Source organism: Pelobates fuscus, chromosome 5, assembly GCF_036172605.1.
Source record: "Pelobates fuscus isolate aPelFus1 chromosome 5, aPelFus1.pri, whole genome shotgun sequence".
NCBI lineage: Eukaryota > Metazoa > Chordata > Amphibia > Anura > Pelobatidae > Pelobates > Pelobates fuscus.
In genome coordinates this window covers 380578415-380596973 of record NC_086321.1, presented here as the reverse complement: position 1 = coordinate 380596973, position 18559 = coordinate 380578415, and the positions used below count along the sequence as shown (strand labels likewise).

Sequence of the window (18559 nt, the reverse complement as noted above, 5' to 3'; positions counted from 1 at the left end):
AGGGGGGTTCCAGCCCAGCCCAGCCTTGGAGTGAAGGGGGGGTCCAGCCCAGCCCAGCCTTGGAGTCAGTGGGGGTCCAGCCCAGCCCAGCCTTGGAGTCAGTGGGGGTCCAGCCCAGCCCAGCCTTGGAGTCAGTGGGGGTCCAGCCCAGCCCAGCCTTGGAGTCAGTGGGGGTCCAGCCCAGCCCAGCCTTGGAGTGAGGGGGGCCCGGCCCAGCCTTGGAGTGAGGGGGACCCGGCCCAGTCTTGGAGTGAGGGTTATAGGATATCATGGGATGGGGGGCAACTAGAGAGGGGGAGTCAGGCTGGGTGGGGGGAGCTATAGATTATCATGGGATGGTGGTAACTGGAGAGGGGGAGTCAGGCTGGGGGGGCTATAGGATATCATGGGATGGGGGTAGCTAGAGAGGGGGGAGTCAGGCTGGGGGGGAGCTATAGGATATCATGGGATGGTGGTAACTAGAGAGGGGGAGTCAGGCTGGGGGGGCTATAGGATATCATGGGATGGGGGTAGCTAGAGAGGGGGGAGTCAGGCTGGGGGGGCTATAGGATATCATGGGACGGGAGGTAAGTAGAGAGGGGGAGTCAGGCTGGGGGGGAGCTATAGGATATCATGGGACGGGGGTAACTAGAAAGGGGAGTTAGGTCTGGGGGGGCTATAGGATATCATGGGACGGGGGTAACTAGAAAGGGGGAGTCAGGCTGGGGGGGGGGGCTATAGGATAACATGGGATGGGAGGTAAGTAGAGAGGGGGAGTTAGGCCTGGGGGGGAGTCAGGCTGGGGGGGGCTATAGGATAACATGGGATGGGAGGTAAGTAGAGAGGGGGAGTTAGGCCTGGGGGGGGGGGGGGGGGGCTATAGGGCTAACACACTAGGTTATGAAGTTTCCAGAAAAACAACAAATTCTCACGCGCTGTCTTCCAACAAAAAGTGAAAAAACTAAATTGTGACTTGTCACTTCTTTTATTAACCAAATGGGAACACCACAACACCCCATGCTATGTATAGCTTTATAAAAAGCCACTCTCATTTGTAAATTTAGTTACAATTGGGCAACGTGAATTGCTTTCATATAATATGTAATATTATAAAGTATAATGTGACAATATTATAATATCTCCTGCAATATAGAAAAAGCAAAACCTAAATGATAATGTAATATTGGGGGAAAAATACATCATATGTACTTGTAACCCCTGTGTAGTATTCTAGAGGATAATTTATGGTAATTATTGTGTTTTATACATTTTTGACAAACGCCACCCTCAGGTGTTTTTTGTCCTTGTCACCCTATTGCAAATTATTCGACCATTTATTATAATAAATTCCAAAGAATTAAAGCGGCACTGTCACGCCAAATGTACCTTTCTCCAATCGCTTTCTCTAACGCTCTTAGAATCTATTTGTCTTTCCTCCCTATCTGATCTAGTTTTCTTTAAAACATAAGATAAAGAAGGGACTACTTTTGTCTTTATTTTTTCTACGCCTGATGTTCTCTGACCATACGAGGAGCTTACGTCCGCTCCATTTCCTGCATCGAGGAGAAGGGTGACTATTTTCTTTAACGCGGGAAATGGAGCGGATTCATACTCCTCCTTTTGTCAAAGAAAGTCAGGCGTAGGAGAAATGCATAACAAAGTACTTTATGTTATGTTTTAAAGAAAACTCGACCAGAACAGAAGAACAGATCCTGAGAGAGGAAGCGATTGGGGAAAGGTGAGTTCAGCATGTCAGTGCCGCTTTAAATATCCGTGAACATGCAAGGTTATTCAGTAAACCACACATTATCAGGAATGTAAATGGGGAATTTCAATATTTAGGCCTGAATAGCCGAATTGGAAAATAAATTCTCAAACTTCTGGTTTTATTTTCACTCTGCAGTTTTGCCTAAAATTTATAAAAATAAATGTTCAATAATATTGATAATTTCAAGAACTCCCAATTTAGTGAATATATCTGCCCATTCCTGGGTATTGAGGTTAGAAGCAAATCCCAAATGTTTTTTACATTGTGTTTAAAATGACAGTACAGATAGCACTCTGGTGTCTGGGAGCTCACCTTGAAGCCGATGTCACCCTTCTTACAGCACAGACAGGCCAACATGAGGAATATGAAGGTGATGAGACCAGAGAAGGAAACGGCCACCACGGCCAGAGAGGATGGCCACGACAACTCGCTCAACAGAGCTCCGTCTGCAAGAGAGCAACACAGATTATACGGCAGCAGCAGCCCTCAAGGTAGGACCATCAATGTTACATTGTAGTGACAGGCCGTTGCCAAGGTAGGTTACACTGTGTTAGGATGTTTAGAGGAGATCGGAGGGAAAGCAATTTATGTAGGATATGTACACACCTTTATTACTTGCTCCATTGCAGGAGCATTTTGTCTCTTCTTACCTCCATTTGGTTGGGCAAAAAAATGTTTGGTTTTTTTTTAGTGAAGCATTCTATGAATAAAAATATTCTAAATTTGGTTTTAGTCTTGGCACCAGTGATCCTGCTAAGCCACTGTATTTTAGTCACTGCCTCCCGACTGGTGCCTTCCAAACTCAGGGACCCCCAGGTATCTTTTGATGGCCCACAACTGGCAGAAGAGCAATGTGCACCACTCGAAAGTGAGTGTGGCACATCGCTCCTTAAATGAATTTAAATACCGTGGCTTAGTGTCATCGTGCTCAGCTGCGGTCACTTCAAATATGACAAACTTTTACTGTTACCCCAACTTGTCACAGCCCCCCCTATGAGGGAGTTCCATAGAGTTTGAAAAGATGCCCAGTATCTATCTGTGTACTGCAGCATAAGTGAGCTCTCCCTCTCATGTGGCAATCACTAAGCAGATAGGGCTTAAAGAGCCCCCTGTGCTGTGGGAAATCCCTCTGCTAACGTCAGTACCGAATACCTCAAAGGTGGGGTGGAATTAGGACTTGGATTACGGGTTGTTATTCGTAGCAGAATACACATATTGGGTGTTTGCAGTAGTGGGACATGACTATTCTGTGAATTTCCCCCGAAATACAATCTGTGTAAAAAGCAAAAACAGAATAAATTTACTAATTTGATCTAGGTTTATGATGATAATACTGTTAAATTAAGTTTTAAAATGCTCTTGGTTACACAGCCTAAGGGATGTACTGTCTATAAATATATATATATATGTGTGTGTGTAGCGGTTTTGGAATCCATACTATACAAGTTGTAATCTCCGCATACTAAATATAGCTTAGCTTTAAAAAACATAGTTCACTCCTTGCAGTATTTGGTTTTTAACTTCTAAAAATGAAGTCTAATCCTAGACACATTTTTATATATATATTTTTTTTTTTTAGAATCATTGTGTGGGTGCCTGTGTTCACAGTATACCACCACTAGGGGGCAGCGATGATTGAGTCAATTGTTCTTGGCCCCATTAAATTCCGAATGGTGCATATTTTGCCCCACACATTTTCATTCCTTTGGAAGGGGAACCTTTCTAAAAACTTTAAATACAGATTTCATTGTGGGAACCTATTTTAAATTGCAATCACAATGTCTGTCAGTAGAAACGACTTTCTATTTTTGTGATTTTATTTTGGAGCTGCTTGTATTTGGAGGAATTCTTCAGATCCCATTGCAGCTCAGTCTTAAACTGGTTTTGTTTTTAATCCTTTGAAGCCAATCTGGAAGGTTTCTTGCTTTTTTTGTGTGTCTTACATGTCCAGATGGTCTGAGCTGGGTAGAGCAGTATAAACCTAGCACGGCCCACCAGTGGGCATTATATGAAAATGCTGATGATTCTGTTTTCATCTAAGGCCGGGCAGCTTGAAATGTTTCCATAGAAATGATGCCAAGCAGCTCTGCTCTGTATCTGACTATTTTCTTGTTTCCTGTAAAATATTGCACATTGGGGGACCTGCTTCCCCGCTGCACCCCTTTATAGCCGCAGCAATGGTACACTTCATTTCAGCACTGCCTTGCGGTGTGTTCTAGGATCACAAAATCCATAACGTTAACGGCCTATTTAAGACCATCTTTTCGTTTCTTTCTGATTGTGTTCCTTACACGTCACTTGGCTTGCTCGGAATACCCTGTTCCTTAGGATTCTACTTTTGACCTTGGCTTGTGCTTGGTAATTAGATCCGCTGATGTTTCTCCATTTACCCCATCCTAGATCTGTGGTTTGTATTCGCTTGCTGTCTGCACTGACCTCTTGTCTAGACTTTCTGGTCCAAAGTGTAAACATCTCGTCCTGTATTTCAGCTTTTAACCACTTCATAACGTTTGTCAGTAGGAACAGCTTGTGCTGCGTTGTTAACACCTGAACCCTTCCCTGTACTAGCTATGAGTTCTCGCTCGGGTCATGGTGTTTCCCTGGGGAAGACACACTGGTCATCACTAAGATCGCAGCTGGACCAGTGACCAGAGGACAAAGGGTTTTGTCTGTGGTTGGTTTTATTTTTGTGCTTTGTAAATTATATCATCAGGTCCTGCTTAAGTGTCCAGCCTCGTAATGTGCTTTAATGAGATGACATCCCGTACCTGGGAAACACAACCTTGAGCGATCCCATTAATGTTAAAGTGTCCCGTGAAACCCAGATAGCTTATGGTGGACAATTCCTAGCTCACAGAGCACCAAATCCCACCCTGGAATCATGCCAACTCATGGATACCAATATCATACGTTAATAGAAAGTGTATTTATTGTAAACCATTGTGTAAGTATTTGGTGAATTTTAAATAGTAATCAAATGGCCCCCTTCTTAATAGATTAGAGGGGAAAAAACCAAAAATGGTGTATGTGGAACTGCTACAGAGCTGGTTCTCTGTTCATTGATTACTTTCCTATAATGCTCCTGTCTGTATGTATGGGGAAACTATATAAAAAATGAAACTACCCATTTGGGTCCTTAACAGATTTACAGAGCTATTTATAGCCTCCCACTTCCGAGAGGCCAAACACATTATCCCATTTAAGACAAAGACAACCTCTGCTTGTGAATAGACAATCCCCAACGTCTTTAATATTGATCCTATACTCCGAGGGGCAGAATAAATGGTTTTGAATTTATTGAAGAAGTAGAGATGTGATTCATGTTGTATTTCCTTATGGAGGGATGGCCGTCCGTGTGACACCTCTACCGTGAGTACAGTAATAAAACACTGTATATAAATAATCACAGTGTGCATACTGAGAGTCGATCGATGGAAACCAAAAAATGGGCAGCCCGTGATGGTTTTACAACTTTCCAATTTTTGGTTGTTTTCTTCAACATTTACCCATCAAAAGTATCGATTGGGAGAAGAAAACGCGCGGAAGAGAGAAGGAATAACTTTGAAAGGAGAGAGACCAGAGCAAAGGAAATACAATGTCCCATTGTACAGCGCTACGGAATCTGATTGCGCTATATAAATAATAAAATAATAATAACATACAGTGAAAGGTTTTTACAAGACACTAAAACCACATTGACCATCATGTATAAAGACTATGGGGAACTATTTTCAGAGAAGGAACAATGTATGAAATTGCCGGGGGAGTTGGACAATAGCCAGACCACTGAAGATCCACTGAAATAAACTCACATCATTCTCTGTTGCGTTTAAGGAATTTTGAGAGTTGTAGACCAACATGTGGGACACTATAGGTATTGCTTGGTGTGTGTGATATAGGGGGTGTACTCTGGGGCAGATTGCTTTGGTAGTTGTTGGCAGGGATATTAGGCCAGCGTTTCCCCTTACTAATGGTATGTGACCTGTAAAGGGTGGGTCAGTACTTTAACAGCCATTTGTGTTGATTAGTAGGAGGCTATTAAAGCAGAGTTCTTATAATTCATTATTTTTGGCCAATATGGCTGATTTGGGAAAAGTCTGTTTTATGGGCTTTTATTTTTATTTTAATTTTTTTGCCAAAAATGTGCCATTCTCTTCAAATTCCGAACAGTTCACACCCTGTATGACTTCAGCTAAAATAGAGATTTTTTGACAGATTAGCTATTTTGGCCTTTTTATTTGTTTGCTACTGCTCACTGTTTAGCGTATAAGCCCCTCGGTCGGTCTAACTAGCCGGAGAGCCTGTATTGGAAACATGCTGAATTGAATTGCTGTGGAAGAGTGAGGGGAGCCTGTATTGGAAACATGCTGAATGGAATTGCTGTGATAGAGTGAGGGGAGCCTGTATTGGAAACATGCTGAATTGAATTGCTGTGAAAGAGTGAGGGAATTGGATGCAAAGAGAAACTGCGACTGTAAGTGTTAAAAAAAAAAAAAGTTTATTTTATTACTGGGTGGGGGGGGATCAGTAAGCGGAATTGTGAGCTGCCCAAGTGCAATTATATCAGTATACCACAAGAGGGCACGTGGAGCCATTTTTCTCCAATTTGTAAAACAAGACACGCAATTCTAACAAAATCTGTTTGACCTACAGGAACAGTAAGTGAAGGGGGCCCTGCCCAAACAAGCTTACAGCCTAAAAGGATAAGGGACAAATCCACGGAGTGAGTGAGGGAATGCAGTGAGCTGGATATACCAGGGCAGAGGGAAGGAAGGAGCGCAATGGATTAGAGACCGCATTGGAAGGGTGTCACTCTCCGCCTCCATTACAATCTCCCGAGAGCCTGAAGCTCCTGCTTTGGAGATCCTGTGGGCTCTCCTGAACTCAGCTCTGCAGTGCCAGTACCAGCTTATTGGCTGAGCGCGTCGGCGATCGCGGTCCTAGTGAGCCAAGCCGTGCACGACCAGGCCTAACTCCAACAGATTACTTCCAGCTCTCGGAAAACTGTAGCGCAGGCGGGGAGTGACTCCCAGTGGACCACAAGAATTCCATTCAAAAACTGTTTGACTTCTTTCAATGTGGGGTGCAAGAGCAATCCAAGCACCATAACCACTACAGCACACTGCAGTGGTTATAGTGCTTGGGATGTTTCTTTAAACTGCAATTTGCACTTGTTTTATTCTTCTCCTCAGGCAGTATTAATAAGGGCTGTTCTGTGCCGTTGCTGAAATAACTCCGATATCTATTGAAACCGAAGCATCACAGTTAAAATGAACCCAACCTTTCTACATTCTGATATCACTACAAAGAGGCTTATTCACTAACCAGAATGGCACTGGCCTGAGCACCTATTTACAAAATATGACAAAAACTGCTAAAAATCACCCACTCTGCTAAGTCACAGCTCGCCTGTTCTCACACCGTTCATGGTTTGGTGACTATATTGTACCCAAACTGGTTCGCTTTGATATTATGGTTATCTTGAGCGATTATTGCAGTTTTCCTGAACTGGCGTTTCTAGTAGAGGAAATGTAACATTTTAACAAGATCTATTATGCGAACACAGCTGGCTTATTCCACAGCCGCCGATCCTCTCTACATCACTGCATCTCTCTTCTCCGTCTGTGATCACTGGGCCGCGGGAGGACAAGCTGTGATCTCTCCTCTGGCTGTATCAATGCAAAAGGAAGGGATGCTTTAAAGGAAAACTCCCCCATGGGACATAAACCACAGGAGATTGTGTAATTGTATGTAACAACTAAATACAATCCAATAAATCAACACTGTCCTCTACTATCGACCTCCTCAGCTTTCCCCATTATCAGGGCATTGGTTCCCAGCCCAGTCCTCAAGGCGAAGCAGCGATTTAGATCCTGTCATTGTTCCTTTAGACTCAGAATTGGGGGACGCCTACGCCCTGGGCTGTAGGTCTGCCATGAGCTCTGGGTTCCTATGGGTTCTCTGTATTTGTGATCAGATTGTGCCTTACTGCATGTGATTTTTAATGTAAAATGGTAAACGGTGGAAGGAATCTTTCTAATAAACCCACGTCCATCTTTGAATTATTCTAGTCTAATCATTGCAAGCCTGACTGGTTTACTGCGTGTTGGCGTTACTTTACTTGCGATGTACAACGTGCAGGCGTTGGTATCTGGCGTCAAGTTTCTGTTTAAGACATACTGGCAGAGCAATGTCTGCTTGAAAGAGCTTATAGTGTAATACAGAGGTGTCAAACCCAGGCCCCAATACAGCTATCACCCTCATACTCCTCTGCAGCCAATGGCATTCAGGGAATTGTGGGTGTTGTAGTCATGGTCTGAGAGGGTCTAGGGTCCCTCGCGTCTGCCACCATCTTCATCCAGTCGGTCCACTCCAGCTCATGGCTGTTCATCTACAACAGGCTTCCCAAAACTTCGGCCCTCCAGATGTTGCTGAACTACAACTCCCATGATTCTCAGCCTATCTATTTCATTCATAGAATCATGGGAGGGCCAGAGTTTGGGGGAGCCTGATCTACAAGGAGCCCATGTCAGCGATGTACTCTTGGCATGTCTAGAAATAGCTAGCTAGATTTGTCGGCGCTTACCTGACTGTGGTTAAAGCAAATCACAATTTGCAGCTGTGTATGTACTTATCTAGCCACAGTCACATAGGGGGCAAACATTTAAACATCAAACGGCACAGAGCAATAGTTTGTCAGGAAAAAAAAACTATGAAACACAAACTACATCCAATGCATTCAGGATACTTAGTGCTAAGTGGTCGCTGTATAAACACGTGCCAGAACATTATTTTGGAGTAAAAGATGTGCTTAGCTCTGTTTGTTGACAGAGGACCTGTGAGTGAGTTGCAGGTTTTTGTAAATCTGAGCATCTTTGATGGTTTTCTGACGCCTTCATCCTGCATGATGTAGTAGAGGAAGGCAGAGGGCTGAGATGGGGGGAGATGTCAGCTGTGCTGTGTGTGACATTGCCATTACACTACCAGGAACAAGCTGTGTAATTAGAACGAGGCAGGGGATGAAAGGAAGCATTGATAACCTCTAGAAATGGGACTAGGGAATGAAGAATGATCAAAATCTCTAGGCCAACTCTCGGTGAGTGTAAGAGCACTTTCTCAGTGTAAGTTTGGCTCTAACCTGGCCCAGTCACTCCGAGCTCCGGAGCACAGAGGCCTCAAAGATCAGGAACACAATCTGTCTTCTTATAGTAACGGACGGCTGTCCTCCCCTCAGCAGCTCCACAAAGTTAGGTCTGTTAGTGCCATCACCTCCGTCATTTTCTTGTTACCCATGTATCTAGTCTGACTAGCTGGGAGCTGGATGGAGCCTCGTACACCTTTCAATCTATTACATCTCAGGACAGACACCATAAATTGCATTTGTGATCTATACGCAGTCTGACTCCAAGCAGGAAATCGTTAGTGTATTGGATTTTCGTGCTTTTCATGGCTGGCGATAGCCCTCCGTTTTGTGCTATTTTTCCCAATTCCCATGATGTTCAGCTGAAAGACTGCCCAGAACACCCCTAATCTGGTAAAACGTGACCCCAAGCTTTTGATTTAGCTGTTAGTAGATTTACCAATCAGCTGGAGAGTTTGGGTGCCATTTAGCCATGGGTTTCCTCCTAACCCCGTCACCACTGTACAACAAGTGATGGATTAGTATTAACTAGTGTCCGCAGCCCCCATACTAACTAGACAGAATAACCTGGGCAATGGGTTATCCAGTACCAACACAAACACTAGAAATACAGTATATAGGGGGGGAGGGGGGAGTTGTGCCCAAAAAAATCTCTGATCTATCTTGCCAGAGTGTTCCGGGAGCTCCTGCAATATTGGGGCCAAATCCCATTCTCGTTAGCCTTGATGTTTGACTTTAGTGAATTTCCACCAAATGCACCCAAATTAGTTTTTCTTTTTGAAGGAATATGTTGCTGTGTTTGCAGCAAGGTATTTCACCAGGTCTTTGCTGGTATGTATTATAATGCTGTATCGTTCTAATAGCTTTTATGTTTATTTTCTGAGGATAAAATACGGTATTTAGTTCTCAATTAATTTTATGTTAAAAGCTAGAAAAATGCCACCCATTCTCTACGAGCGATCCTGTGCCCATCCTCTGCTCCTCCTGATGGTGTCTGTATTGTCACTGTAATGTAAATGCTAGCGAATTAAATTTTAAATTGAAATAATAAATCCGAAAGGAGCGGATTTAGAAACCGTTCTCCACTTTACATTTGTTTTACGGTTTAGTCTGAATTGGCACTTTTTTTTCCGCCTTTTCAGTTTTTGCTCTCTAAATATAAAAATAAACTTTCCTAATATTTGATTATAAACCCCACATACCCAACCAATGCCAGGGTTTTCTTTTAACTCATTATATTAATGCATAAAGAAATTTCAATTTTTTGGGGAAATATTTGTATACCGGTAATTTGAAAAAAACCTGATGGTCCGTGTTGCCAGGTCTCATCGCCCCACTCACCCAATCTGCTATGGCGCTTTTCCTTAACATTCATGAAAGCACTGGCCTGTACGTAATGACGGTGTGGCTGACCTTTGCGTCTTACTGCAGGGGTCTCATCTTACTGCAGGGGTCATGACCTCTTCCTTTCAGTGCTGGTATTGAACTCGGGAAGATATCCTCCCATTTAACCCTTGACGGGTCAAGGAGTTCACCTCTCAGGGGCTCAAATCCTTGGTGGTGAAGTACACCAGAAGTTACAGAGGCAGTCCTGCAAAACTGTATTTATTTATTTTTCTAACCATTTAATGGCCAGTAACGTAACCACATGAGTCATGAAGGAGTTAAATTCATTGAACCAGTGACGCTTGTAATTAATGAGCACATTTATCAAACTGGAACTGTCCTACAAATCACTGTCAGACCATGGGCCTTACAATCTCCCCCTGCACTCTCAAACCAGTATTTGTATGAATTGCTTGGTGTGCTTCTGTCCCTCTAAGAGTTAAAGACAGGTTCCCCAAATAACCAATTTGGAGCAAGCGGGTAGCATGTAAAATCAAAGTATTACATACCCCAGCAACAACTTATCCCTAATCCTCTTAACGCATTGCAGCATGCAAACCGCGGAGGATTAATTTCAGTAAGATTCTCCCACAAACAGTTGGTACGGCGTTGTACAGAGAAACACATGCAGTGGTTAAAACCTCCCAAAATTAAATCTGCAAGAACTGCTCTTTGCCAAGTGGAAAGCTAAGACGATTTATTTCTGTCCGAGGATTGCAGGCTGTGTGAGCTCAGCACCATGGACAGAGCAGCCTACACAGTCTGTCCTAAAAAACTTGTGGTGAGATCAAACACAATAAAGGCCCAGGCAGATTTATGCAAATTACTGTTGTGCATTATTTGCATATCTCAAATAGGACCCTGGGAAAAGTGCACCTTTAGCAGAATAATTCTGAGGAATTGTTTGTCATGGGTTATAAGCGCTACGGAATCTGTTGGCGCTATATAAATGGCAATAATAATAATAAAGGGTTTTAGGGCAGAGGTGTGGGGAGCTTGTTGGAACAGCCTTACAGTCATTACGTGAAATATTAATAACATTTGAAAGGAGAGACTGGAGACACAGATCCCAAATTATTACTATTATGCTATGATCTACAACATTAACCCCTTTTTGTTTTCCTGTGCATATCCATTTATGGATCTCTGATAAACTAATAGCTTGGGTTAGTGTAGGAGGCAGAAGCACAGCGTATTTATGCGCATTTTACATTTGAGGCTAAATTAGCTGAGTTGTAAAAATGTACCATATCCACTGCATTCTTTTGGCTAATTTTGAAATTCTTTGTATCCCTATAAGTTCACACCCCAGTGAAAACTTGTCTTTGTTTTGTAATCCCAAACTTGCTGTGATTGATAAATCCAGTAAACGTAGCGCCTATGGGGTAATGAAGAAACACACTGATGGTAGTAGCAAAAAAAATGGGGGAGGGGGGGAACCCCTAAATAGTTTACTGAAATTAATTAGAATTAGTGCCAAGGTTAAAACTAAACCTTTAATGTCATTTAGTAAGATTGAGAATAAGATGAAATCAAATAAAGCAAGGTGTTCAGTCCTTCTTGTATCTAATACTAGGTAATGTGGCAGCAAGGTAACTGTGAATATTTCCAAAATTGATAGTGAACGAACAAGTATACTATTATTTACACACTGTTAAACTAGAGTCAGAGTTAAAGGAACACTATAGGCACCTAAATTACTTTAGCTAAATAAAGCAGTTTTAGTGTATAGATCATTCCCCTGCAATTTCACTGCTCAATTCACTGACATTTAGGAGTTAAATCACTTTGTTTCTGTTTATGCAGCCCTAGCCACACCTCCCCTGGCTATGATTGACAGAGCCTGCATGAAAAAAAAACTGGTTTCACTTTCAAACAGATGTAATTTACCTTAAATAATTGTATCTCAATCTCTAAATTGAACTTTAATCACATACAGGAGGCTCTTGCAGGGTCTAGCAAGCTATTAACATAGCTGGGGATAAGAAAATCTTAATTAAACAGAACTTGCAATAAAGAAAGCCTAAATAGGGCTCTCTTTACAGGAAGTGTTTATGGAAGGCTGTGCAAGTCACATGCAGGGAGGTGTGACTAGGGTTCATAAACAAAGGGATTTAACTCCTAAATGGCAGAGGATTGAGCAGTGAGGCTGCAGGGGCATGTTCTATACACCAAAACTGCTTCATTAAGCTAAAGTTGTTCAGGTGACTACAGTGTCCCTTTAAGGCTACTGCATGTAGCAAAGAGAGAGGCAGAAAGGAGGTGCTGTGGGAATAACTCCTATTACAGTGGGCACCCCTTAAAAAAGCCTGCTCTGACACTAAGCCACCCGCTACTGCTACAAGTAGAAAAATCTGAATAACGAAATTATAACAAAGACTGAACGTCTTGTCAAAAGATGCCTATTTCTCGGAGTGAAAGTTCTGCTGTTGTGAGATTTGCGGCAGTAAGTACTAACACCTAAGGTATACCGAGTAGGCGTCCTGAGCCCCGCACGTTTTGCCAGAGTAGCTCATCAGAGGGGAACCAGATGCAGGTAAGTATCAATATTGAAATCCATATTGACTAGACGTTCAGTCCTTGTTATCATTTTGTTATTCAGATTTTTCTACTTATAGCAGTAGCGGGTGGCTTAGTGTCAGAGCAGGCTTTTTTTTAGGGGTGCCCACGAAGGCTCTAATAGGAGTTAGTGCCACAGCACCTCCTTTCTTCCTTTCTCTTTGCTACATGCAATAGCCTTAACTCTGACTCTAGTTTAACAGTGTGTAAATAATAGTATACTTGTTCGTTCACTATCAATTTTGGAAATATTCACGGTTACCTTGCTGCCACATTACCTAGTATTAGATACAAGAAGGACTGAACACCTTGCTTTATTTGATTTTATCTGATTCTCACTCTTACTAAATGACATTAAAAGTCAAGTTTTAACCTTGGCACTAATTCTAATAACTCTCTCGATTAATATATACCTGCTGGTAAATTTGAGATTAATTTTCATTTCACTGCAACTACCATCTTACTAAATCAGAGCTTGTTTGTCCCTCCTGGGTCATCGATCACTGTCACAGGCTTGCCTTCATATTCACAGATCAAGATGTTGGCATATAATTTTCTGTTCCTTTAGGGATACTGATACAACCTGAGAATCGATCTATGAACCACAGGGTTCTAAAAGCTCTGGCCCTCCAGATATTGCTTAACTACAACTCCCATGATTCTCTGGCTATCTATTTAATTCACAGAATGAGAGTTGTAGTTAAGCAACATCTGGAGGGCCAGAGCTAAATTAGGTCTCACATAGTAATGTGACCCGGCAGAGTCATGGGGTTTGTAGTTCTGCATTGACTTTATCTCTATCTGCTGGCTAACCCTCATGAACGTAGTGAGTTTTAACAGGTTTCACACATTATGTAACCCAGAATGGAAATCATGTTCAGACCTACCAGCTGGAAAAAGCAGGTTATAGAAGACCTTCATACAATGGGCTTGTAGATGGTTTGAGACTGGTGTCCAAACAAGTCGAAATCCATTTTATCCAAAAAGTGGGGATGCAGTAAAAGCTAAGCAGCTGGAGTATGTAAAATCCCTTCATGGGACCTTTCAGACAGAGATGTCCTAGATTTGCCTTGAAGAAAGATGCACTGATTGCATTGTGAATGCTGAAATCTGCAAAATCTTAATTTAACAAAGAATTAATTCTGCAAAGTCCAAAACCGTCTCTTCAGGGGATCTGTCGGATTAACAGGAACTTTGATCATCACACCAGCCTGGGTCCAACTGTGAATGGCGAGTCCTGTGTTTAGCTCCAGAACACCGGTATGTCTTGCATAATTTATGGAGAACATCAAGGGAAGTCTGCCAAGACTTCATCTGGTACAATGGACAGCCAGCATAACGTACACAATCTCTGGATAATAACTGGAATGGGATTGTTGTGGGCGTGGGATTTTTGTTTGTTTTATTATTAATTCACTATTTAAGTGCATCACTATGCCGCAGGTCCTCTACAGCAAGGGGTCATTAAATATGAAAACAGATCTTATGCATTTAAATTCCTTCTACTCTACAAAGTGTATTTCTGTGTATTGGACTCCTATTCAGTTTCTTCCAACATTTGCGGAGAATCTCTAAGGTTATAGAATGGCAACATTGTCTTTTACCACTCAACACATGATACTGGATGTGATCCGTGACCTGAGATAGCTTCAGTCTGTCTTCTTATAGGAGATTCTTATCTCTTTTGCAAATTAACTGTTTTAAGCAGTACCATTTGTTACAAAAAACTGTTACAAAAACCTTATTGAACTGTGTGCCTTTAAATGCTATTTTCACCTGTCTGACTTATTTGCAGTCGTTGGTATGGTTCAGCACGAATCCTTTATGTAAACGTATAGGTGGCCGCCATTTCAGGACTTTGCACGTGTTCGCGGCCATCTTACGTACGACCAGCGGTGGTTGCCAGCAATCGTCTGGAACTAAAAACGGAGACGCACCCAGGCGAACACCGCTGAGACCTCCAGGATAGCATAACTTCGTGCTGGACCTACCGAGCGGCCCACCGTTCGGTAGGACGATTACTCTTCGCAGGGGGAGTACAGCGACCCCCAGGATAACTATGGATGGCAATGGGTTCGTGGAGTTTCACCGTACGAACGGAGACCGACCGCAAGGCCTAAACGTGTGGAACCATTTTCGGCCAGGAAGTCTGTGCGGTCGGTCAAAACTTTGAAAACCCATAACTCTCGAACCGTTCATCCGAACGGGTTGGTTTTCGGATATGTTGCTCCCCTGAACAAGATCTGTACAGCGGTGTAGGATTTAAAGGGGTACCCCCTGGTTCTGGGGTACATCCAGAACTTGGTTAAAAATATGTACTGCATAATTGGGTTAACTGTTTATCTGAGGGGAGGAGATGTGTGGGAGGTATCCAATATGTGATTGGTGATTTTATGCCTCCCCCTGGGAGTATCCTGTTTGTATGTAACCACAATAAAAAAGCAGGCTGGTCAGCCCAGTCCTCAGTTCTTACTTGACCCTCAAATCGCAGCCTCGACTCGTTTTGTTGGGCAGAAAGGTATCCTAGCTATGCTATAGCTAGTGGGATTATTCTACACTTACAGGACTCATATGGAATATTATGGAAAGCAGCTCTCCCCTCTTCAGCAACTAGGAATCCAGACGACTAAGCGGTCCAGCTCTCAGCAAGCCTAAGAGTAACCGTAACATTTGGTGGCAGCGGCGGGATTATTCTGGATTTCCTAAGAAAGGTACGGAACGGATGGAGAGCACCCACACAAAATTGAAGCCTACCACCCTAAAAGATTTACTGGAAAGCAGAGGAGGGTACGCCAGCAACCGGCCAAGAAGAGAACTGATCGCAGAACTGACCGAACTGGATCAAAGCTTCACAATGGCGGAAACACCAACCACGAATGGTGACGAAAAGGCAAGGATTGTTCGGGAGAGGCTCTCCCTATACGGGCCAAACCCACCTATAGAACTAGTACAGCAGTTGATGGCGGAGGCAGACGAGGATATACGAAAGGCCCGAGCCCACGCACTTGACCTAGTAAACGCACAAAGCAATGCTGAAGCCCCGCAGGTAATCGTTCCTGTCGAAAACGCTGGGAAGCCCAAGATACCCTTTGCGGCATTTAGATCCTTCCTAGAGAGCGAGACAGGAATTGATGAATACTTGGCGGACTTCGAAAGGCAATGCGCCCTGCACCAGATTCCCATCAGAGAGTGGCCCACGATCCTGTCTGGGAAACTATCCGGGCGAGCCCTGGAAGCTTTTCGTACCTTGGGTGCTGAGGAAGTGACACAGTATGAGCGAGTTAAAGAGACACTGCTAAGACGGTACGCTGTAACTCCAGACACGTATCGCCGGCAGTTTCGAGGCACGAAAAAGAAGCCTAACGATACCCATATGGAATGGGCGCACCGAATGCGGAGAGCGGCAAATCACTGGATGAGCGGAAGTAAAGCTGTGACTGGTGAGGAAATCTTACAATTGTTTCTCTTAGAACATTTTTATAATGGCATGGAGCAGCAGGGGAAGGAGTGGCTGCGAGACAGGCGACCTTCCACCCTAGAAGAAGCAGCCAAATTAGCTGATGAACATTATGATTCACGTCTTCACGAGCCAACGAGCTACCGGGCTCCAGCACGGGTCGAGCCCAGAGAGGTTTACCGTGCACCTCCTCGTACGGAGTTCCGAGCCCCGGTACCCGCAGGGCCCACCCGACACTCAGGGTCACCCAATAACAACTCTGATCGTCCCAGACCAACTTGCCACCGATGCAAGCAACCAGGGCATTTCATGGCTAACTGCCCTCTTAACACGCACCAGACACCCAGGAATTACAATTACCCCTCTGGGCCATACCGTTCTGCCCGCGCCCTCTGTGTTAACCAAGAGGCCTCGATGGAGGAATATTTGGGGCCGCTTCACGAGGCAGACCCTGTATATGCTGCTTCAGATAACCGCCAGCACCATCGGCAGAAGGTATGGCTCGAAGGGCGATCTACCGAGGGGTTGAGGGACACAGGGGCTACCATCACACTGGTGCAGAGTCATTTGGTGCCAGAACACAAGCGGTCAGGGCAGACCGTGGCCGTTAGAGTGGCGGGGGGGGATGTGTACAAAATTCCGACCGCTAAAGTACATCTTGATTGGGGAGCGGGAAAGGGGGCTGTGAACGTGGGCATAATGGATAATTTACCTGCTGAAGTACTACTGGGCAACGATTTGGGCCCCATGACTTCTGCCTATGCTCCAGCGTACAACAACGAGGCGAACCCAGTGACTACCCGAGCACAAGCCCGGACGGACCGAGAACCCTCACCAGTGCGGGAGACCCAGGTAAGACCGACCCCGACTGTTCCTGACATGTTAGGCCCCATACCCTGGGACACCCCAGATACTTTCGAGACCGAGTCTAGGACTGACCCGACTTTACAAAAATACCGGGAACGAGCAGAGACCGGGGGGAGCGGGGCAGATAACGAAACTTTTCTATGGGAAAAAGGCAAACTATACCGCTTGACAGAGAAAAAGGGACAACGTAGGCGACAGCTGGTAGTGCCCCACAAATACCGTCGAGAAATCCTCAAGATAGGACACGACATCCCCTTGGCAGGTCACCTAGCTGTAACCCGTACGCTACACCGCATTACCCACACATTCTTTTGGCCAGGAGTACACGCTGATGTTAGGACTTATTGTAATACTTGCGATGTGTGTCAACGAGTAGGAAGGCGAGGCGATCACCCTAAAGCCCATCTAGTCAATATGCCCATCGTAGAGGAACCCTTTAGCAGGGTTGCTATTGACCTAGTAGGACCACTGGCCACCCCTAGTCCATCCGGTAAGCGCTACATCCTTACCGTAGTGGACTACGCTACCAGGTACCCCGAGGCTGTCGCCCTGTCCAACATCCAAGCGGATACGGTAGCGAATGCACTGGTACAAGTGTTCTCCCGGGTAGGATTTCCAAAGGAAATCCTGTCTGACCGAGGCACCCAATTCACAGCCGAATTGACCCAACAACTCTGGCAGGTCTGCAAAATTAAATCCCTTCTGAGCTCCCCCTACCGTCCCCAGACGAACGGACTTTGTGAGAGGTTCAACGGAACCCTCAAACAAATGCTCAAAACGTTCACTCAGGAATACCGAGATTGGGAACGCTTCCTGCCGCACCTCCTGTTTGCCTATCGGGAGGTGCCCCAGGAAACGACAGGGTTCTCTCCCTTTGAGTTGCTCTACGGAAGAAAGGTACGGGGCCCCCTAAACCTGATCCGGGAGCACTGGGAGGGAGAGACAGAAACTGACGGTGTCCCCATTGTGCCATACGTGCTGGAACTCAGAGACCGAATGGAGCAGCTAGCCAGATCCGTGCAGGCTAACCTCCAGTCGGCCCAGAGAAGACAGAAGGTATGGTACGATCGGGGGGCCCGAAGGAGAATCTTTACCATAGGACAAAAGGTGTTAGTACTTAAGCCGGTAAAGACAGACAAATTGCAAGCATCATGGCAGGGCCCCTACCAGATTGTAGAGAAACGGGGCGACACAACTTATGTCATAGCCAGTTGCCACGACAACAACCTTAGGAAGACGTTCCATGTAAACATGCTCAAAGAATACTTGGAGCGACCCGAGAACGTGACAGCCGTATGTTGTCCTCCCCAGGAAGACCCCGACAGTCTACCCATTCCCGACCTATTAGAAAAGAGTCCCCCCACAGGGATAGTAACCCAGGTTCAGATAGGAGACCGACTTA

The 18559-nt window shown here is 44.5% G+C and overlaps 1 protein-coding gene across 3 annotated transcripts in view; it reads right to left on the bottom strand.

The window, feature by feature from the left end:
- The window catches only part of AATK (apoptosis associated tyrosine kinase), a 92986-nt gene that overhangs the window by 55635 nt on the left and 18792 nt on the right, over positions 1 to 18559 (bottom strand). For all 3 annotated transcript variants that reach the window (XM_063456304.1, XM_063456305.1, XM_063456308.1), the window contains exon 2: positions 2060 to 2193. In XM_063456304.1, coding sequence (XP_063312374.1) covers positions 2060 to 2193 — 134 coding nt within the window. The remainder of the gene's footprint in view (positions 1 to 2059; positions 2194 to 18559) is intronic.